Raw genomic sequence first — 23875 nt, 5'->3', positions numbered from 1 at the left:
TTATCGGTGAGAACAATACACTCGTTATTATTCATTATTATCGGTGAGAACAATACACTTGTTATTATTCATTATTATCGGTGAGAACAATACACTTGTTATTATTCATTATTATCGGTGAGAACAATACACTTGTTATTATTCATTATTATCGGTGGGAACAATACACTTGTTATTATTCATTATTATCGGTGAGAACAATACACTTGTTATTATTCATTATTATCGGTGAGAACAATACACTTGTTATTATTCATTATTATCGGTGAGAACAATACACTTGTTATTATTCATTATTATCGGTGAGAACAATACACTCGTTATTATTCATTATTATCGGTGAGAACAATACACTTGTTATTATTCATTATTATCGGTGAGAACAGTACACTTGTTATTATTCATTATTATCGGTGAGAACAATACACTTGTTATTATTCATTATTATCGGTGAGAACAATACACTCGTTATTATTCATTATTATCGGTGAGAACAATACACTCGTTATTATTCATTATTATCGGTGAGAACAATACACTTGTTATTATTCATTATTATCGGTGAGAACAATACACTTGTTATTATTCATTATTTTCGGTGGGAACAATACACTTGTTATTATTCATTATTATCGGTGAGAACAATACACTTGTTATTATTCATTATTATCGGTGAGAACAATACACTTGTTATTATTCATTATTATCGGTGAGAACAATACACTCGTTATTATTCATTATTATCGGTGAGAACAATACACTCGTTATCATTCATTATTATCGGTGAGAACAATACACTCGTTATTATTCATTATTATCGGTGAGAACAATACACTTGTTATTATTCATTATTATCGGTGGGAACAATACACTTGTTATTATTCATTATTATCGGTGAGAACAATACACTTGTTATTATTCATTATTATCGGTGAGAACAATACACTCGTTATTATTCATTATTATCGGTGAGAACAATACACTTGTTATTATTCATTATTATTGGTGAGAACAATACACTTGTTATTATTCATTATTATCGGTGGGAACAATACACTTGTTATTATTCATTATTATCGGTGAGAACAATACACTTGTTATTATTCATTATTATCGGTGAGAACAATACACTCGTTATTATTCATTATTATCGGTGAGAACAATACACTTGTTATTATTCATTATTATCGGTGAGAACAATACACTCGTTATTATTCATTATTATCGGTGAGAACAATACACTTGTTATTATTCATTATTATCGGTGAGAACAATACACTTGTTATTATTCATTATTATTGGTGAGAACAATACACTTGTTATTATTCATTATTATCGGTGGGAAAAATAGACTTGTTATTATTCATATAATCACTTGTTATTATTCATTATTATCAGTGAGAACAATTCACTCGTTATTATTCATTATTATCGGTGAGAACAATACACTCGTTATCATTCATTATTATCGGTGAGAACAATACACTTGTTATTATTCATATAATCACTTGTTATTATTCATTATTATCGGTGAGAACAATACACTCGTTATTATTCATTATTATCGGTGAGAACAATACACTTGTTATTATTCATATAATCACTTGTTATTATTCATTATTATCGGTGAGAACAATACACTCCTTACTATTCATTATTATCGGTGAGAACAATACACTTGTTATTATTCATATAATCACTTGTTATTATTCATTATTATCGGTGAGAACAATACACTCGTTATCATTCATTATTATCGGTGAGAACAATACACTCGTTATCATTCATTATTATCGGTGAGAACAATGCACTCGTTATTATTCATTATTATCGGTGAGAACAATACACTCGTTATCATTCATTATTATCGGTGAGAACAATACACTCGTTATCATTCATTATTATCGGTGAGAACAATACACTCGTTATTATTCATTATTATCGGTGAGAACAATGCACTTGTTATTATTCATATAATCACTTGTTATTATTCATTATTATCGGTGAGAACAATACACTCGTTATTATTCATTATTATCGGTGAGAACAATACACTCGTTATTATTCATTATTATCGGTGAGAACAATACACTTGTTATTATTCATTATTATCGGTGAGAACAATACACTTGTTATTATTCATTATTATCGGTGAGAACAATACACTCGTTATCATTCATTATTATCGGTGGGAACAATACACTTGTTATTATTCATATAATCACTTGTTATTCATTATTATCGGTGAGAACAATACACTCGTTATTATTCATTATTATCGGTGAGAACAATACACTCGTTATCATTCATTATTATCGATGAGAACAATACACTCGTTATTATTCATTATTATCGGTGAGAACAATTCACTTGTTATTATTCATTATTATCAGTAAGAACACTACACTCATTATTATTCATTATTATCGGTGAGAACAATACACTTGTTATTATGCATTATTATCGGTGAGAACAATACACTCGTTATTATTCATATAATCACTTGTTATTATTCATTATTATCGGTGAGAACAATACACTCGTTATCATTCATTATTATCGGTGAGAACAATACACTCATTATTATTCATTATTATCGGTGAGAACAATACACTTGTTATTATGCATTATTATCGGTGAGAACAATACACTCGTTATTATCGGTGAGAACAATACACTTGTTATTATTCGTTATTATCGGTGAGAACAATACACTCGTTATTATTCATATAATCACTTGTTATTATTCATTATTATCGGTGAGAACAATACACTTGTTATTATGCATATAATCACTTGTTATTATTCATTATTATCGGTGAGAACAATACACTTGTTATTATTCATTATTATCGGTGAGAACAATACACTCGTTATCATTCATTATTATCGGTGAGAACAATACACGTGTTATTATTCATATAATCACTTGTTAGTATTTTAGTATTCATTATTATCGGTGAGAACAATACACTCGTTATTATTCATTATTATCGGTGAGAACAATATACTTATTATTATTCATTATTATCAGTGAGAACAATACACTCGTTATCATTCATTCTTATCGGTGAGAACAATACACGTGTTATTATTCATATAATCACTTGTTAGTATTTTAGTATTCATTATTATCGGTGAGAACAATACACTCGTTATCATTCATTAATATCTGTATTCATTATTATCGTAAGAACAATACACTAGTCATTATTCATTATTATCGGTGAGAACAATACACTCGTTATTATTCATTATCGGTAAATCAGTTTCAGTAAAAAAATATCCAAACATCAAATGGATGTAGCTTGTTTTGAATATTTTCTTCTGTAAATCTGCCTTGAAACGATATGTATTATGAAAAGTGCTACGTTTTTCTAGTTTTGCTATGTCAGTCCTTTTTCTTAGGTTTATGCTTTAAAAAAAAAACGCTTTGATTTGCTGTTGACCTCAGGATATCTCAGAATCCATCTAAATCCAAAAAATTATATTTCTATTTTATACAAAACAACATTGATTAATGATGTTAGGTGATGACCTAAGCTGAGTTAACTAAACCCAGCATATATGCTGAACAGGTTGTGTACATAGAAATTCTAGCCTTAACCTGTTAACCTTCAAGGCCACTTTTGAAAAATCCCCAGAAATGGCATACCCAAACTTAAACAGATACAGTTCATGAACCCTTTGCACTAAAAGCACAAGTATGATCTCATTTGAAAGCTGACACCTAGTAGTTTATTGTAAATGTAGAAATAATTATTGTCATAATGAAAAAAAAATGTTTAAATAGCTTCAAAGTTTTGTAAAGTTATTAGAAATTTACTTTTATGAAACATCTTCATAAAAATAAAATTGAAGTTGGCCCTGGAGGAATCTAGAAATGCACTGCAGCTAAAGCCATATGTGTGACCATTTTATATTTAAAATCTGAAAATGATAAGTCTAAAACTCTGTATTTAGTTAAATGTTTTTCAAGATCATGTCAAATTACTTTATTTTGATTTGACTCTAAAATGCAAACTGATGTTTAGTCATCTTCTGAGTCATCTAATCAGTCTATTGTCTCTATTATTTTGTGGTGCAAACGAGCCCCATTCAGAGTCAGTCTCTCCCTGCACACATTTACACCTCTCCAGACTGGTTATGGCTTTAAATATGCATTTCTTTTGTCTGCATTATAGCTACTAACGACTGGCTATTCATAGGGTTTCAAACCCTAATTTCTTTTATCAAAGTTCTCACTAAATATTTGAAACTGGTATCAAATGCACTGAAACATTTCAGTAAGCATTCCTATTTAGAAAAAAATCATAAAACAATAACTGCTGGTGGCAGGTGCACCTGGGCTAGCTAGCATGTTAGCTTAGCACACCATCAATACACGACCATTTATGAGATTAAAACCATGTTTGTGCTCCAAACTTACTTTATAACGCAAGTCGAGTGTTTTAAATAATCTTCTGTGATCTAATTTGGCTTCAGATAAAAAAAAATCCGACAGAAAATGTATTATTTATAGTGTTCTGCACGATGATGAAATCTATATCGATTAGCATTACATTATAAATATAATCTATTATTATGAAATACCTGGCATGGCTTGAAGAACACAGGTAACTCAAATATCATTGCAATCATGTTTATTGTCTTCAAAACATCTTTATCTGCATGTTACAGCGATCTCTGTCAGCTACTTTCTGTATCAGTGACGTCCTGGAATGTCACATGACTATGGGTCTTCTTCGTGATCCATATATGGACTGTTATTGTGCATATAGCGCCCTCAGGCTATTGGTATGAATTGAAAACACAGCACATCTCAGTAAGAAGCGATCATAATGATTACATCGACGCATTTGGGTATAAATTCAACAAATATTATTCCTGTCTATAGAAATATGATGTGAATCTATGAGAATATATCAATATTTCTCCAAGTCTGCACATTTTTGAGCTAAAGCCCTGAGGGACGATGTTTTGCGAATCGCTGTCATGACGACAGCTTGGAGTGTTTTTTATGAATGGACCAGCTGACGCTCATAATTCATATTAAAGGTATCGACTCATTTTTTCATTTCATAACTCCTGACACAAATTAAGACATAACTGTCACTATAAGTTTCTCAGAATACAATAGTGGTCAAATACTGAATCTTGAGTATTATATCTTTTTAATGATGTATAGTTTGTCAAGGTATAACATTAAATCTGATAGTAAATTTGAACTAAATAAAAAAAAAACCGCTTCAGTGCGCCGACGCTCTGGAAACGGTTAACAGGTTAAGCCCATTCTTTAAGTACTTTTATTCTAAAAAAAGAAAAAAAGTGGCATAATTAAAGGCGGAGGCACCACAGTATACTTCGTTTTTTACACATGCATCCTAGGGTCCGCAAAATTCGCCACCAGAAAATTATGTGCAGGTCGCACAAGCGTATTTAATTTTTTAATAAATACTTCAAAGTATATTCCCCAACACTGGTTATTCCATATTTTCTCTCATCATCTGAAATGTGTCATTATTTGTATTCAAGTGAATAAACCCATTGTTTTAATTCTCTTTTAGTTGTGGATGCTCAAGGTAAATCTTCATCTCCGGTTCCTGCCCTGATGGAGTCGATCCCAGTGGTGACGGCTGCCGTAAGGAGGAGAAAAGAGCGTCCACAGGTGTTGAATTTAACTGAGGCGGACATGGCTGGAGTTTTGCGACCCAGACCTGGACGTCTAGACAGTCCCAGTAACCGCTACGCCGGGGACTGGAGCCGATGCCGGGAAACTTACCTCCAACCGAGCTGCCTGGAGGAGGCCGACTATGACGACGTTCCCAGCGAAGAGCCTCTCAATGTGGGACAAGAGGATTTACTGAAGGGTACTGAAGATGTGGTCCCTGAACAAGAGTTTCCCGAGGTGGATGAGGCAATGGACAGGGTTGAGGAAATGCAGATAGAGGAGGAATTGAGTGAGGAAGAGAATACAGGAGAGTTGGATCGGCTACACGTAGAGGAATCTCTACTTATCAGCCCCTGCGATCAGATCCTCCCCGATTACGATGAGCACAGACCCAAAGAGCACACCTACCAGGCCTACATGAAGATCCAGGAGATCAGCCCAGTACTAAGCAACAGGGTTAACCTACGTGACTTACAGGAGAGCATCGACACGCTCATTGGCAATCTGGAGAGGGAGCTCAACAAGAACAAGCTCAACGTAGGTTATTGACTCTTTACCAGAACAGTGAAAATATGGTGGTGATTCCCTACAGACTTAAGCTCTATGGAAAGTTCTCGCTCCCATGCACACTTGGGATGCATGTACAAGAAGACATTCCTCACTTCTGATTTGTGTTTTTGTTTGTCTCCTGGTCTCCATGTTGTTGATCGCGTTATTGTTTTTCTTCTTATGAGAAGAACTCATTGAACCCTGAGGGGTGCGCCAGGTGCCTTCATTGTGTCAAGGTGGTGCTTAAGACAGCGAGAGCTTTTTACTTTCTACAGAGGTACAAAATATTACGATGAAAACCAATGCACTTATGGGGCCTGCTGTTAGAGGCATGGCTAGTTCAGGTACAGGTGTAAAGCCTTACAGTGGGAGAACTAGGTACTACAGATACATCCCAGATCCTAAACCAGGGGAACTCAATCCTGCTCATGGTGATCCGGCTTCCTGTAGACTTCAGTTCCAAACCTCCAAACACACTTGAACCAGCTAATCAAGGTCTTCGGGGTTCAATTAAAGAGGTAGATCACCAGGAGCGGGAATGAACAGCCTACCCTAACCCTATATCATATGTCGCAAATGCAAATTACCTAGTTAGGTGGTTTTAACGAGTAGTTTGAGATCCCTGCACTCTACTTCCTAAAAAATGAGTGTTTTATCATAACCTTATTCTAAACCAGGAGAGTCCAGTCTTGCTCCTGGAGGGGTACCTTCAACTCCAGCTCTAATGAAAGGGATAGTTCACCCAAAAATGTAAATTCTGTCATCATTTACTCACTGCATGTCATTCCAAATCCATTAGACTTTTATCAGCGAACATAAACCAAAGCTTAACTGTACTTGCTTGACACACAAGAACAAACCTCATTGGTTCTTCCGTGTCTCCTCAAAAGGCATGGATTAAACCACCCAGTTAATGTGGATTTATTTTACAATCTCTTTAAAAATGTTTTGAAACAACAGTCAATAGACTTTCAATGGAGGGACAGAATGAGGGTGAGTTATTGATGACAGAATTCTCGAATGCAAATTACCTAGTGAGGTGGTGTTAGCTAGTTGTTTGAGATCCCTGTGCCTTAGTCCCTCTACTCTGAATGTCATATCCAAACCCTAATTCTGTCATAACACTTACACCCTAAACCAGGGGTGTTAAGTCCTGCTCCTGGAGATCTTGCTACCTGTAGACTTAAGTTCCAACCCTCCAATCACACTTCAACCAGCTAATTGGGGATCACTTAAAGAGGTAGATCACTAGGAGCGGAATTGAGTGCCCAAACCTTAATGATCTTAAACTCTACATCAGGGGTCTCAAATGCAAATGACCTAGTGAGGTGGTGTTAGCTAGTTGTTTGAGATCCCTGCGCCCTAGACCCTCAACTTTGAATGTCATATCCGAAGCCTAATCCTTTTCTTACACTTGCACTCTAAACCAGGGCTGTTCAGTCCTGCTCCTGGAGATCTTGCTACCCGTAGACTTAAGTTCCAACCCTCCAAACACACTTGAACGAGCTCATTGGGGATCACATAAAGATGTAGATCTCCTTGAGCGGCATTGAGCCCCCAAACCTCAACCAAATGATTCTGAACTCTGCATCAGGGGTCTTGAATGCAAATTACCTAGCGAGGTGGTGTTAGCTAGTTGTTTGAGATCCCTGCACCCTAGTCCCTCAACTCTGAATGTCATATCCGGAGCCTGGCCTATTCTAGAGGTGTCCAGTCCTGCTCCTGGAGATCTTGGTTCCTATAGATTTAAGTTTCAACCCTCCAATTACACTTTAACCAGCTAACTGGGGATCACATTCAGAGGTAGATCACCAGGAGCGGGATTGAGTAACCTAACCCCAACCCCCATGACCCTGAACACTTCACCAGGGGCCTCGAACACAAATTACCTACTGAGATGGTGTAAGCCAGTAGTTTGAGATCTCTGCACCTTACTTTCTAATCTCTGGATGTTATATCCTAACCCTACCCTGTTCTAACACTTACACCCTATACCAGATGTCTTCAGTCCTGCTCCTGGAAGGCCACCTTCAGCTCCAGCTCTAATCAAATGCACCTAATTTTAATCAAGCTTTAACTAGAATCTTTTAACTTCCAGGTAGATGTTTTGGAGATAAAAATTGCTGGAAGGTGGCTCTCTAAGAGCAGTCACAGATACTAAACAACCTTTCATTCAGGGAGCGACTAACTCTGCTGGTCTAGTTGAGGTTGCATTCGTCTGAGATAAAAACAGCAGCTGTTTGAGGGTTTTTTTCCTTGTAAAATTACTTCAAACATTCTGCTTAACAAGCTATGGACAGCTTGAGCTTAACAGCGGAAAATGAATATGCTTGTAGTAAATAGTAAATTTAATATTTAATAATAGTTAGGCAGAACTTTAATGATGATTTTTTTTTTAAATAACTTAAAATTGCTGATGTTTATGTTGCTTTCGATGGGCTAAAAACAGAATTTAACTTAAAAATTAAAAGGGCAACCTAAATGGCCTCTCTGATAATCATGGTAACATGATAAAACCATGATGACAGCAGTCCCACTTTTGATCATTATATTTGTAAATGCATCATTCTCAGCAGTCCAGGGATACAAACTCATCAGTATTTGACAGACACATGTATGTATATAGGAATATAGTTGGAATATGTATTTTCGATGACGTACACTTCAGTTTGTGCATATTTAAATGTTCGTCAGCTACCTTGTAGTATTTGGCCTGTAGATCAGCCTTAAATACATATATATATATATATAAATATATATATTTTGTTGGGTCTATGTAATGATATAACCCACAGTCACAGAATGAGTATGTATTTTGAGTATTTTGTGGTCACGAAAGTGCAGGAAATTTGAGCATTGCATGGTCAAAAGCTTTACGGTCAAAAATAAAGTGTTTCTCAGTGTATCCTACAGCAGGACGTATTTATGCGTGTAGATAGAGATCATTTTAATTACAGTGAAATTCTAATTTTGTTTTTGTTTTTTTCCATTTGGCAGCTGCTCACATTTATGGCTTGGTTGTAAATTTGCAGTTCTTGTGAATATAAAGACTGGATCTGTATTTTCTGATTGTGCTTCTCACCTGACAATGGCCTCCACAGATTGAAATGCTACAGTCTGCTTGAAAATCTCATTATAAAAGATATAAATAAATGATTTGTTACACAGAAAATAAGTTTGAGTAAAAAATAAAAATAATTTCTCAGATGTTTCCCACGTCACCAAATCCAGCGCATAAAAGCAGTCGACTGGAGGTTTGTTCGGTGGCCGTGGCCTCAGTTTTCTCTCAGTAAGGCGGTCACACTAGATTTGAAGTATGCAAAAGTATGAAAAAAAATGTACGTACTTGTTTTGCTATATAAATTGGATATGATGTTTTGCATATGGACTTCTCATTTGAACACATTCAGAATAATAAATATAACGCTAAATTCAGAATATTAACTATATCAGATTGCAGATTTCAGTATGCATGCTTTTAAATGTGTATTGATGCAAATCCAGTGTGGCCGCAGCTTTAGAGTGTTTAATCTGGTTTCCTGAAGCCTGATTTGGGATCAGATTCCCTGTCGTACAGAGATCAGGGATTTCGACTGATCCATGGTCAGCGGGAAGGAAACTTGTTCGCTGCTTTGATAAAAACATTCCTGTTTTTCTCCTTTGTCTCTGCTGCGGTTTTTGTAAAAGTTTGGTTGTGCTAAGATGAACGTACGACTAAAGCAGATATTATTTGTACTGATATTGAGAAGTATATGATCACATTAAAGTTTTTTTCATGCAGCCCCTGATGATTCGACTGTTTTTCTTTAAATGTCTTGATATGTTTAGCAGCTTATATTCACAGATGGTCGTGTGATCGAAGCAAGGTCGGGCTACAGTGAGTCACGTTTTTCCTCTGCGGATTCACATTTCGGTTCCTGTAATTTGTCACTGGAACATTAGCTGGTGATCCGTCACGGCAGCTCACTCATCAGTCTGATATATCATGAGACTTTGCCAAAACAAAAAAAAAAACACTGGCATGCAATGAATCTTGGGATAGGCTGTGAAGGATCCACTCGTTCTATCCTTCACGGCCCAGGGAAAGTAGGATGGGCCTCGTAGGCCTCGATCCTTCGTCGCAATCAATCAGCCTTCAAATTTTAAAGCAATATATTGTTTTATCTGAATGAGTGGGCAGGATGATTTTCACATAGTTTTGAAGCAACAATTCTAGGCTACACTGCAAAAAATGTTTTTCTAACTTAGTATTTTTGTCGTGTTTCCAGTCCAAATGTCAAGATGCATTTACTAGATGAGTAAAATGACAAGAAATTAAGTCCTGTTTTCTGGGGGAATTAATCAAAATGAAGTGAGTTGATGCTTAAAAAAGCAAAATGATCTGCCAATGATGTAAGAAAAATAATCTTAATTCAAACAGAAACAACATTATTTTTCTCACCCCATTGGCAGATCATTTGCTTGTTTTTAGCAAAAACTCACTTCATTTTTATTTATTTCCCCAGAAAACAAGACTTAATATCATATGTAATTTTACTACTTTAGTAAATGCATCTTGATTTCTGAAATGTTTGATATTTGGACTGGAAACAAGACAAAAATACTGAGAAAAGCATTTTTTGCAGTGTACGTGATTCAGTTTCCAAAAGTCTTGTGAACAAAAAAAAAACAGTATTGGTTTTATGGCCTTGTTTAGTTTTTTAACAAACCACGTATAAATGTCATTTTCTGAAAACTACAAACTTTTACATACATGCTGCTCACATATTATTGTAGAAGAGTTTGCGCTGAATACAGTGTAATGCGACTGTACCCATGAAAATGTAACAGAAATTGGGACACAGCTAGTAAGATTTGTTTCCCGCAGATCAGCTTGGTGAATGTCATTCTGTCGGTCTGAAATCTCAGTGCAGATGTTCTTCTTCAAAAACACCTGCTTTACTTTCTAAGATAACCATCCATCCAGTCTTTCAGCATTTGGCTTGACTTCAGACGTACGATTGGCCCAGTCAAATCCCTTTGATGTGAAACCGAGCGTTGTGATTGGCTGCCTGTAAGAGATGACCTTTGATTGGCCGTGCGATTCGTTGAGGTGAAACTTCTGATGTCGTCACTGTGCATTTAACATTTATACTGTAGAATCTGGAGATAGCGCTCATAGAAGTCTGTAAATTACATGTCTATAAGAGTATCAGACGGAGCTTAAAGGAGAAAAAAGCTTTATCAGTGTTGACACGCGGCCAGATTTAGTCAAAACTGCCTTTGTTTGCCCAACAGGAACAGATTAAGGAGAGAGACGATGAGATAGTCTAATGCAGCTGGGTAATGAACAGAAGACGTGATTGTTCGCTTCATGGACCGACGTGCGGCTTCATGCAACAGACGCACAAAATGTATGAGTTTGTGAATTATTGTTATTGCACACTAATACATTAAGGCGATTCAAGAGATGCAGAATATTAACTGAGGAAACTGCATGAAAAACAGCATCCCATAATGCATTGCACGATTTGACCTTTATTTCCAGCGTAATCTGAATCAGAAATAATCGGTTGTGATTTCTCTTTCTTGACTCATTATCTGCAACATTTGCTTACAAACATGGAATGCAAAGTGAGCGTTGTTACACTCCCGTTCACAAGTTTTGGAATCAGTAAGATTTTTAATGTTTTTAAAACAAGTCTCTTCTCACCAAGGTGCATTTATTTGATTAAAAAAAAAGAAAACAGTAATATTGTTAAATATTATGAACATTTTAAATAACTGTTTTCTATTTTAATATATTTTAAACTGTAATTTATTCCAGTGATCAAAGCTGAATTTTCAGCATTATCACTCCTTCAACATTGATAATAATGAGAAATGTTTCTTGAGCATCAAATCATCAAATATAATAATACTGATTTCTGAAGGATCATGTGACACTGAAGTAATGATGCTGAAAATTCAGCTTTGATCACAGGAATAAATTACTCTTTACTATATATTCACATAGAAAACAGCTGATTTACATTATAATAATATTTCAAAATATTACTTCTTTTTTTCTTTTTTCTTTTTTTGCTTTTAATCAATAAATACAGCCTTGATGAGCAAAAAAACTTCTTTTATAAGGATTAAAAATCTTACCGATCCAAAACTTTTGAACGGCAGTGTATTTTTGAGAGGAAAACGCCTCTCTTTCAAAAGTAATGTTTTGTCCTTCTATTTGAAACATTAAGCATACTATTTTGCATACTGTGCCTGAATTTGTATATTATGTACAATCATCTTACGTAAATTATTGCATTAGGTTCAATTAATGCAAATTTAGTAACAACTCACATAGAAATGTGCTCTTCTGGTGTTTCATCAGTGTTTTTAAATGGTAAACAAAAAAAGTATACAGTATGAAATTCTACATTAATCAATTACTTTTAGGGCCACCAAAACCTTACAAGTTACCTATAGAAATGCATTTTATAAAGTTGGCTTGAAATTCATAAGATGTACTTTTATGAAAGTCACTGGACATCGACCAAAATTGCATTACATGTGGATTGACAAACGTTTTTGAGAAGTAAGTTTAGTGTCTGTACTGAATCGATACGAGTCGGGCTGAAGTTGATCAATACTGTACATTAAGTGCCTGAATGTGCGCATGTAACCAGATAAGCGGATATAGATGATCTGTCGGCGGTGAAGCGGCTGAATTAAGAGCGTGTTTGATTACAGCACTGATGGGATATAAAAATGAACTCAGATGAGTAACCGGAGGAGGAATCAATCTTCAAGGTCACTGCGCTTATAGCTTACAATATCAAACACACACCATCTGCCCTTCTGCGTTTTTAATGCTTTCAGAAAACTTTTAATACACAAGTTGTTTTAGCTACAGTAGTTAAAAAGCAAAGGGTTCTAATGCTTTGCTAATGGTGTGTGTGTATATATATATATATATATATATATATATATATATATATATATATATATATATATATTTAAATATTTGGGAACCAATCAATCAGAATTTCTGACCTCATCTGATTCTTATTTGATTCTTTAGAATGCATTTCAAATTATTATTAGATCTGGAAAGTTGTTCCAAACATCCATTAGCATTTTGTTAAGATTATTTGAAAAGCAAGTTTACACTGAATAACACTGAATGATTTACATTGTTTTCGAGGTACTTGTATTTTGTTCGAGAGCGTGATGGTGATGATATGATGATGATGTCTCTAATGTGTTACAGGTCTATCGTTTCGTTCAGGAGGCCCATGTTCTTCAGAATGATCTTCTCCAGAGCCAGAAACTGTTCATATTCCTTCAGCGCTTCCGCCTCCAGTTCCTCGACCTGTTTCAGTGGCACCACTGGCTCCTGATGAACAACAAATCACACAAGTTAAGCTCTTTAACACTACAGCTTTTTATACAGAACAACGTTTCACGTGGTTAAAAAAGTCGTCAGTTCGTTTAGACTAATCAAATGCGGTGTGCTGCAAAAAAACAAAAAAACAACCTACATCATTGTTTTTGTCTTGTTTTTCCAGAACAACATTCTTAACCCTTTGGTCAATGAAATGAATGTACTATATTTTAGATCGATAATGTTTTTTATTTAATATGTTTTCTATTTTTAGGGGATTTTATAGTACTAAATTACATTTCTGCAGTAGTTTATAATCCATTTATTCAACTTTTGGGCATAGATCTGAAAATAAAATGTCCAACTTAAACTGTCATAAATTTTGAATGTTTTAGAGCACAGACTTTTTTAAAAAGACGCTTTGCTGATTATTGCAGAAGTGAAAAAAGCTTTTTAAAAAGTGTTAAGTTTAAGCAAGTAATTTTGTGTGTGTGTGTGTGTGTGTGTGTGTGTGTGTGTGTGTGTGTGTGTGTGTGTGTGTGTGTGTGTGTGTGTGTGTGTGTGTGTGTGTGTGTGTGTGTGTGTGTGTGTGTGTGTGTGTGTGTGTGTGTGTGTGTGTGTTCACATTGCAAGTGCAAACACTTTACCAAATTTCGTATCATTCCAATGGAGTAAAAAATAAAAATTAAAAACAAATGTAATTTTTTTTTTGGTCAAAAATGACCGAATAGCACCACATTTAAGATACATTTATGTAATAAAATTAAGCCTTTATGATTAAAATAAGAAAAATATCTGCCAATGCAGTCAGGTAAATAAACGTAATTCAGTGGAAAAACAAGCTTATATTTATGACTCTATTGGCAGATATTTTTCTTGTAATCATAACCACTTAATTTTGATACATTTTTCAGAAAACAATACATAATTTGCTTCTCAAGTGCCTTGATTTAAGAATGTTTAAAAATTTGTACCGGACAAGAAGATAAAAATTAGCACTTTTTACAATGCGAGGCCTAAAACACCTGAGAAATGGTGCTGAAAGTAGAAAACGGTCTGGAAGCCAAACATCTACTGCAGTAGGAATACATAGGAAGGAAAAATACAAATGAGCATTTAAGGGAAGAGTGATGAATATGATCACAATTCTAACTAATAGATATACCCATATAAAAAAAAAAAAACTTTAAGGAATAAAATGTTATATAAATAAGTGTGAGTGATATGTGAACAAACCCCTCAGTAAAAACCTTCAGAATATAGACAGGAATAAAACTGTAAAATTTGGTGTTTATAACTGCTGCTGTAGTGGAGGAAAAACTCACAGGCTTTAAAGATATATCATAATTAAAATCTACAGACGTTATAGAAAGTGTAAAATAAAATAAAATAAACACGTGCATTTTGGATGTTTTCTTTTCACTAATCTGAAAGAAGACAAAAGCAAAGCAAAATATCTCATAATCTCAAAATTGACCAGTGCATGAAAAACAATGGCTTAGTGTCTTGCCTTAAATCAGAAAATTCGGCCAACAGTCAGAAAAAGTTATTAGGAATAAAATATTATACAAATAAGTGTAAGTGATATATGAACCAACCCCTCAGTAAAAACCTTCAGAATATAGACAGGAATAAAACTGTAAAGTTTGATGTTTATTACTGCTGCTGAGGAGGAGAAAAAACTCTTTAAAGATATGTAGTGTAATTGAAATCTACAGACGCAAATAGATAAATTGCAATAAAATAAACACTAAAATTTGTATTTTGGATGTTTTATGTCCACTGTTATGGACGCAAAATACCCCAGAATCTCAAAATTGACCAGTACATGAAAAACAATAGTTTTGCCTGTAGTGTCTTGCCTTAAATCAGAAACATTAAGTGTTGAAATCTCTCCAGAGAGCCTCCAGCATCATGTGTCCAGGGGTTGTGAAACACAAATGTGTGTGTTTTAGACCCTCAGAGACACAGACGGCAGCATACTTTCATATTTAGTAAATATATTCAGCAAGTCTGAGCAGATGTGGAATCACATAATCACACATTCCAGCTGAACTGCAGCCGGTTTCATCTGTGTATGCTGTGAGCTTAAACACACGTTTGCATTGCTATCTAAATGGGGACATTGCATAGACTTCAATTGTTTTTTTTTTAAACAGCTAGTTATAAATACTGTAATCTAACCCTAACCGAAAACTCTCTGCATTTTTACATATTTACTTTATTTTTTTATGCTGTTTTACAAATCAGGATGTGCCCAAAAGCAGGTTTTGTGAGGTTTAGCTCACATCTAATTCGGCCACAAAATATGGTTAAGTACATACATATACATATAATATTTAGGACTAATTTTCAGATTTATGTATTTGAATTGCATTGAAAAAAATTCCATCCATTTGTATTACAGTTTTTACTTAATGTGACTCATATGTGTCATAAATGAAACAGGTCAGATTTCTGTAATAGCACTAATAAACTGAATATGTTTAAATACACAATAAGCAGTGTATTTATCACCAAGAAAACTAATTTGTTTCAATCTCATATATTTCAACATACATTGAAATGTCGCTTCTTTTTATTACAGCCATATTTTTAAACATGTTCAGAATTTTTAACTGAATAATGTAATTGTTAAAAGATTTGTGCTAATTATTTGCAATTTGAATACAAAAATGATTATTATTTAAATGGAATAAAACGGATGCAAATTGTTAATAATAAACTATACCATGAATTTTTTGGGTGCATAAATCTTACCCGTTTCATTGATGTATGACTGACAAATATGCATCACATTAAGTTTATTAGACTGTTTATGTTAAAACTGTGTAATCCAAATCGATGGGAATTATGTATTCCGTTTAAATCTTAAATTAATGCTTAAATATTTTTGGGGTGTACATAATTTCAAAGCGCATAGAAATAGATGATAAATCATCAAGAATAATTACAGGAATAATTCACCTGAACATTAATTATCATTTCATCACCCTTAAGTTCCAAAACTCTGTTTTTTTCTCCTTCTTTCATTAGAGTTAAACTTAATTAAAAAGAGAAATAGTGCTTTGGCAACTAGCTGAAATAAGTTTTTTTATATCTTATTTCATTTCAGTTAATGTTTTTTTTTTTCTTCCAAGTAACGAAAATGTTTTTCATGGTTTTAATTTAACTAAAATAAAAACCCGGGTAAATGTTCCTTTAAACACGTCTAAAATGTTCTTCTCTCACCGTCTTCTTCTTCAGTTGTTCAGCTTCCATCTTTTTCTTGTGCTTCTCATGTTTGATCTGCTGTTTCTCAAAGTACTCCAGCCGTTCCTCTTCCTTTTCGAAGTACTTCCTCACATTCTGTTTCTGTAGAGAACATGTTATTCTTATAAATCCTAGTCCTACACTGATTGCATTTTTAGGCTCACAATGTGAAGTCTTTTCTGACAATATTATGCAGCTGCCTAATTTCGAGCAAATAAACATACATCTCTTTTAATCCCAATACCAGAATCTATTGAAATGGACTCTTTTCACATTTCCGAGCTTCTTAGAAGAAATTTTCTGTTGAAAATTTAAATTAACAACTAGACAAAAAAATTTGTGAATATTTGCTAGATGTCTGTTCTTTGTGTGTGTGGTGAAAATAATTATTGTGTTTTCAAAATAGTCCAGGCTGCGTAAATAGGAGAAAAAAACAAAAGTGGATCAGACCGATCACTACACTCTCTTAGCAAATCAGCAGTAGGGGGCGTGTCCACTCATGATGGGGGAGGAGAGAGCCAATCAGCAGTAGGGGGCGTGTCCACTCATGAAGGGGGAGGAGAGAGAGTCAATCAGCAGTAGGGGGCGTGTCCACTCATGATGGGGGAGGAGAGAGAGTCAATCAGCAGTAAGGGGGCGTGTCCACTCATGATGGGGGAGGAGAGAGAGTCAATCAGCAGTAGGGGGCGTGTCCACTCATGATGGGGGAGGAGAGAGAGTCAATCAGCAGTAAGGGCGCGTGTCCACTCATGATGGGGGAGGAGAGAGAGTCAATCAGCAGTAAGGGCGCGTGTCCACTCATGATGGGGGAGGAGAGAGAGTCAATCAGCAGTAGGGGGCGTGTCCACTCATGATGGGGGAGGAGAGAGAGTCAATCAGCAGTAAGGGCGCGTGTCCACTCATGATGGGGGAGGAGAGAGAGTCAATCAGCAGTAAGGGCGCGTGTCCACTCATGATGGGGGAGGAGAGAGAGTCAATCAGCAGTAAGGGGGCGTGTCCACTCATGATGGGGGAGGAGAGAGAGTCAATCAGCAGTAGGGGGCGTGTCCACTCATGATGGGGGAGGAGAGAGAGTCAATCAGCAGTAAGGGCGCGTGTCCACTCATGATGGGGGAGGAGAGAGAGTCAATCAGCAGTAAGGGGGCGTGTCCACTCATGATGGGGGAGGAGAGAGAGTCAATCAGCAGTAGGGGCGTGTACATTTATGATGGGGGAGGAGTGAGAGAGAGAAATTTAGCAGTAGGGGGCGTGTCCGCTCATGATGGGGGAGAAGAGAGGGTGAGCCAATCAGCAGTAGGGGGCGTGTCCACGCATGATGGGGGAGGAGAGAGAGTCAATCAGCAGTAAGGGCGCGTGTCCACTCATGATGGGGGAGGAGAGAGAGTCAATCAGCAGTAAGGGCGCGTGTCCACTCATGATGGGGGAGGAGAGAGAGTCAATCAGCAGCAGGGGCGTGTACATTTATGATGGGGGAGGAGTGAGAGAGAGAAATTTAGCAGTAGGGGGCGTGTCCGCTCATGATGGGGGAGAAGAGAGGGTGAGCCAATCAGCAGTAGGGAGCGTTTCCATTCATGATGGTGAGGAGAGAGAGTGAGCCAATCAGCTTATGTTATATATTATATCGTATTCGTTATTTTGGGGGCGGAGCAATTAAGACGGGGGCGTGTTTGTTTGGGCATCAATTCAAATATCAACAGTGTTCCTCTGAAAACTTACTGCACATTTAACGACAACACAAAGTTTAATAATATAAATTTACGATGTTAATAACTGTGGAAACGCATCATCAGTCTGTGAAAAGGGTCCATGAACTGAATAAATGAATTATGTATTTTATTCAGTATTGATAGTTGTCCAGGTGAACATGAGCAACATGAACATTCTCAAAGCTGCTTTGAAACAATCTATATTGTTAAAAGTGCTATATAAATGAAGGTGACTTGACTTCTCACCTCGTTGTTGGAGGGTTTGCGCAGGGTCCATGGGATCTGTAGGATGTGTAGTGTCCCGATACGGTCTGAGACCGCCAGAAGATGATGCTTCCCTACGGGAGAGAAACACGACACGTCAGTATCTGTCCGGGCCTCAGTTCACAAAACATTCTTAACAATACAAGTCTTCTGCTTTTTTCCTACATAAGAGAAACAAAAATTTTATTCCAAATAATATTTGTTAAAGTGGTGAAAATCAAGTTTATACAAATTATTTTCATGTTTAAATGTAATTTTAATGATCAAATATGAGTTAGAATTATTGAGGATAGAATTATTGACTTAAACATTAGAACAGTGTTACTCATTGCGCGGCTCGCCAAGCTTATATTTGTGGCTCGCATGGCGGTAAATAATACAGTGATATGATCAAGCAGTACTACAGATATTTCATAAAAACATTTAAAAAGAAGTTGTACTATAACATAACCCATTAAAAACTCAAAGTGTCAGCTCTATTTTCAAATAATTTTGATCGGATTGAAAGGGGTGGTTTATTGAGAGAACATGTTTACTTGATCGATTGAAAACCGAAACTGAAAGGACGCCGTCCGTCGCGCTGAACGCGCTGTTCTTCTGATGAATAAAGTGTCGTATAAACGAGTGTCATGTCGTTCTATAATTCTCCTTTCACTCAGTATCTGTGAAGTGAAGCAGGACAACGGCTCACCAGTCCTTGTTTCAGATTCTCATACACAGACGACTGATTTTGGGCATTTTTACTGCGTGATCAATACAAACAGCACGGCATAACGGTTCATCATAGTCTCCAAATTATGACCAGAATTTGATATTAAGTCTGCTGTTTAAAACAAATAAAAAAACAATGTAGGAAAATGGTTATTACGCGACAACAGCGGGAAACTTTGTATATTTGTGCAGTGTGCGAATGTCAAAAAACCTATTCCAAATTTGAATCTTTTGACTTATAAATGTGCACATCAGCCCGATCATGCATCATATCACAATGTTAAGCATTCATGTAAACTACAATACATTCAGATTAATCAATCACAATGAATTCAGACCGATTGAAACAAAAGTTGTGCATGTAAACATATCTTGTCTAACAAGTTGCCAGTTATGGCGGTATTTCCAGCTTTTAACGCCGCATGTGCTCTTGGATGATTAGATACATGAGGGGCTAATGTAGAAAAAAATAACTTAATGTCATTCTGGGATGAATCTATTCTGGAAATCCTGCTTTTTTTGTCATTAAGGGAAATCATCTTGTCTCAGTTACAAATTTGACTGGTAAATCATTTAAAAAAATGTATTTAATGCATTGCATATTGAATGTTCAGGGGTGACATATTAAAAAACAGACATGGTATTTATGACTGGATGTAACTTTTTATACTGTACTTTCCTGTAAAAACGGCTCTCCTACTGACTTTGTCCTATCAGTGCGGCTCTCATGAAAAAAATAGTGAAGACCACTGCATTAGATAATGCATTAGCAAACAATGAGCAATATATATTTTTTTAAACATTTATTAATGTTAGTTAGTACAACTTTATTTGTTTATTGTTCAAAGAGCTCAAATGAATGAAACAGACTGATTCATTCTGAGACTGGCTCTTTAAATGTACACTGTAAAAAAATATATTTCAAAGCTTTAAATAAAACAAAGATTATTGGAGTATGTTTTACACAAAATACTATTTCAGTCTTTCTACTACAGAATTTCACATTGAATCCAATGCGTTTCTTCCTGTTTCTTTGTAATTATTTGTGAAGTTGACTAGCAATTTTGGAGCGAAAAATGTTTCAAAGTAAATTCTACACCCAGTTTTCCCCCACAGTGTAATTATTTAAAAAATACACAGCGCATTTAAAAAATGTGATGCCGAGTACTGAAAAAAAGCGTTCTTGAGAAAATATTTGAAACCTTCGTAAGAATATTCTTGAAATTTATCTTTAGAAATTTCGCTAACAATTTACCATAAGGTTTCATTTGTTACCATTAGTTAACTACATTAGTTAATTTGAGTTAAGAGTGAACAAACATTCTACAGGATTTAATAATCTTCCACTGCAAAACATGAAAGGGAAGCGTAAATTTGAACACATTACACCAGTTTTGATTTCGCTTCATTGGCTACCGGTTAAATTTAGAATTGATTTGTTTTTAAGTCATTGCAGAACAAGTCTCCACAGCACTTATCTGAATTACTTCATCACTCAGATCGGGGGATTCTAACTTACTATCAGTCCCTCAAACTAGACTTAAAAATAGGGGTGATCGTGCTTTTGTAGTCTTTTAGTCTACTTTGAAAACGTATTTTTTCTCAATAGCTTTTAATATATTTTGATGTGTGTGTTTTATGCTTATATTTTTACTTGTATTGTATGTCTTTTGGCCTTGTTAAGCACTTTGGTCAACACCAGTTGTTTTTAAATGTGCTATACAAATAAAATTGTATTGTATTGTATTGTATGATGTGCCTCTTCAGTGTTTCTGTCTTGTTTTCCAGCACAAACATCTAAACATTCTTAAATCAAGATATATTTACTGGAGAAGAAGTGTGACTGAAGATATTAAATCTTCTTTTCTGAAAGAAATCGAGTTTCTGCTTAAAACAAGAACAAATATCTGTCAGTGAGGTGAGGTAAATAATCTTGTTTTGCCTTTGAGTTAAGTTTATTTTTCTGACTCCACTGGCAGATTTTCATTTTGTCTACAGTAAATGTATCTTGATTTAAGAATGTTTAGATATTGGTACTGGAAAACAAGACAGAAACACTGTAAGAAAATAATGTTTTGCAAAGTTGTAAATTTCAACATTTACTTAATAAATTTTTAAAATTAAAAGATGTATTTGTTTACACTAAATAATGAAACAAACAATGAACAATAGCATTTTAATTAATAGACATTAAAAAAGATAATAGTTTGCTCACTGTTAGTTAATGTTAGTTAATACATTATCTAATGTTAACAAACTGTTACTGACATTTCTTAAAGGGGTCATGACACTGAAATTTCCCTTGATTTTTTGGAATATAAAAGGTCTTTGTAGCATTAAAAGCAAGTTTCAGAGATTAAAACGTCCTCATTATAAACAAAGAATTTATTTAATTAAGCTCCAAAAACAGCTCGTTTTGATATTCTGTGATCTGTGACATCATATATTTGCATATGCCCGCCTCCAGAGCAAGACGTCGACCAATAGCTACACATCATCACACCACAGGCTCCGCCCACTGGCGTTCAGTCTCTTAAATGATGAACGTTTGTCCAGTTTAAAAAGCTGGTTTGAGTTTCTGTCGAGACTTCAGAAGATCCGGCGTCAGAAACAAATGTATGGTTTATTTGAATGGCGTCGCATGATTATATGTTTGTTCGGAGCGTTTGACTGAGACACAGTGTAATGGAGAGTTCACAGAGAAACTTCTGTTGACAGATGAAGCAGAGACTGTATTAATCTGACAAACCCTCAGTAAATGATTCATAATGCTTCGTCTGTAAACGACGCTTTTATATGGATCATGTTTGCAATAGCGAGTGTGTGTTGACAATATTTCCTATGCAGTGACATCGTTAGCCAATCACAACAGTGGGCGTTTACTGAAGCCTTAAAGGGATAGTTCACCCAAAAATGAAAATTCTGTCAGTAATTTCTCACCCTCATGTTGTTCTATCCCGTGCTTTTAGTGGGCCGGTACGCGCCGGTACTTAGTACCGCCACTTCCAAATACAGCTCTTGAGCGTACCGCCACCTCTCCGTGTGCCCAGAAGGTGCTTTAAGCGTACCGGTACGCTCATTTGCACATCTGTTTTAATCCTTTGGCTGCGCTGTCGCTTTTCAGAACGCCCTTCACAATGCACGCTTCCTAATTCGTTCCACCGAGAGCAGAGACTACATTACCCATACACCCTTGAGTTTTACAAGTGAAAAGAGCATGCGTCGCTTTTGCCGCTGTCAGTTGCTACGTTTACATGGACACAATCGGAATGAAATCAATACGACTGATGAATCTGAACAAGGTGTTTACATGAATGATAAATAAAGTAATCGGGTTGATGTGCGCGTTTATATGTCACAACTTTCAAATCGGATCTGATTTTTTGACATGCACAAACTGCACGAATATACAGAGTTTCCCGCTGTTCGCGCATAAATATTCTCCTCTATTGGTTCTTTATTTGTTTTAAACAGCAGACGTAATATTAATTCGTCTCTGGTCATAATTTAGAGCATATTAACCGTTTTGCCGTGCTGATCACGAAGTAAAAATGCCTCTCCCTGAGGCCAAAACCAGGCGTCTGTGGATGAGAATCCACAACAAGGACTGGTGGGACGTTGTCCTGCTTCACTTCACATACGCGCGAGTAAAATGAGAATTTTAGAATGACTGGAAACTTATTAATATGACACTTTATTCAACAGGAAAAACAGCTCGTTCCGCGCGTTATACTCATTATGTTTATTTAACGTCATTGCACATGTGCAGTCCTTTCGGTTTCGGTTTTCAATCAAGTGTTTACATGTTCTCTCGATCGGATTACATAAGGGATAAACCAACCCTTTCAATCCGATCGAAATGTCATTCGGATGGAGCTCAATCGGATAGATTAAGGTGTTTACGTGAGGGTTTTTTAGTCCGATCGAGCCGTCAATCCGATTATAAGTGTCCATGTGTCAATCATGGTGTCAACTCAACGTGGTCCGGAGAGGGTGTGTGAAACGGGTAAAGAAATGAATGAACCATAGCAAGACTCATGTTTATGTTCTACTGTTCTATGGTTATGATGTTTTATAATTTATTTTATGTAGCCTACATTTTGTTCAAAATGTTTTCAATACCCTTTTGCACATTTTATTTATGTTCAGTAGCTCTTTCTTGCTCAAGCAAATCCACAATTAAATTATTTTTTATAAGGTCGTCTGTTGACTGTAAATATATATATATATATATATATATATATATATATATATATATATATATATAAAACCCCTTCAATATAGTTGTTGTTACCTCAGGGGAGGAGGGGAGTCAGCAAAAAAAAAGAAAAGAAAAAAAAAATTAATAAAAGAGTACCGGCACCTCTTTTGGGC

The 23875-nt window shown here is 35.5% G+C and overlaps 2 protein-coding genes across 3 annotated transcripts in view; one reads left to right on the top strand and one right to left on the bottom strand.

The window, feature by feature from the left end:
• syde2 (synapse defective 1, Rho GTPase, homolog 2 (C. elegans)) overlaps nt 1-10000 on the top strand; it is a 52001-nt gene extending 42001 nt beyond the window's left edge. Inside the window, exons 7-8 of one of the 2 annotated variants that reach the window (XR_013198343.1) lie at nt 5568-7749; nt 8024-10000. Coding sequence is in view for 1 of the 2 variants with exons in the window: in XM_077218637.1 (XP_077074752.1) it covers nt 5568-6220 (653 nt within the window). In the remaining variant the exon portion in view is untranslated. Of the gene's footprint in view, nt 1-5567 lie in introns of both variants that reach the window. The other variant, XM_077218637.1, reaches the window with a different exon arrangement.
• A 3431-nt stretch (nt 10001-13431) lies between these two features.
• The window catches only part of dnai3 (dynein axonemal intermediate chain 3), a 40201-nt gene continuing 29757 nt past the window's right edge, over nt 13432-23875 (bottom strand). Inside the window, exons 21-23 of the mRNA XM_077218639.1 lie at nt 18773-18864; nt 16800-16922; nt 13432-13580 (exon numbers count right to left, since the gene is read on the bottom strand). Of these exons, the coding sequence (XP_077074754.1) occupies nt 13449-13580; nt 16800-16922; nt 18773-18864 (347 nt within the window). The 3' untranslated portion in view covers nt 13432-13448. The remainder of the gene's footprint in view (nt 13581-16799; nt 16923-18772; nt 18865-23875) is intronic.

The sequence above is a fragment of the Siphateles boraxobius genome, unplaced genomic scaffold (assembly GCF_051911475.1).
Source record: "Siphateles boraxobius isolate OS27281-9 unplaced genomic scaffold, OSU_SipBor_1 77, whole genome shotgun sequence".
NCBI classification, from domain to species: domain Eukaryota; kingdom Metazoa; phylum Chordata; class Actinopteri; order Cypriniformes; family Leuciscidae; genus Siphateles; species Siphateles boraxobius.
Note: the sequence above shows the minus strand (reverse complement) of the source record. Positions and strands in the feature narration are given on the sequence as shown.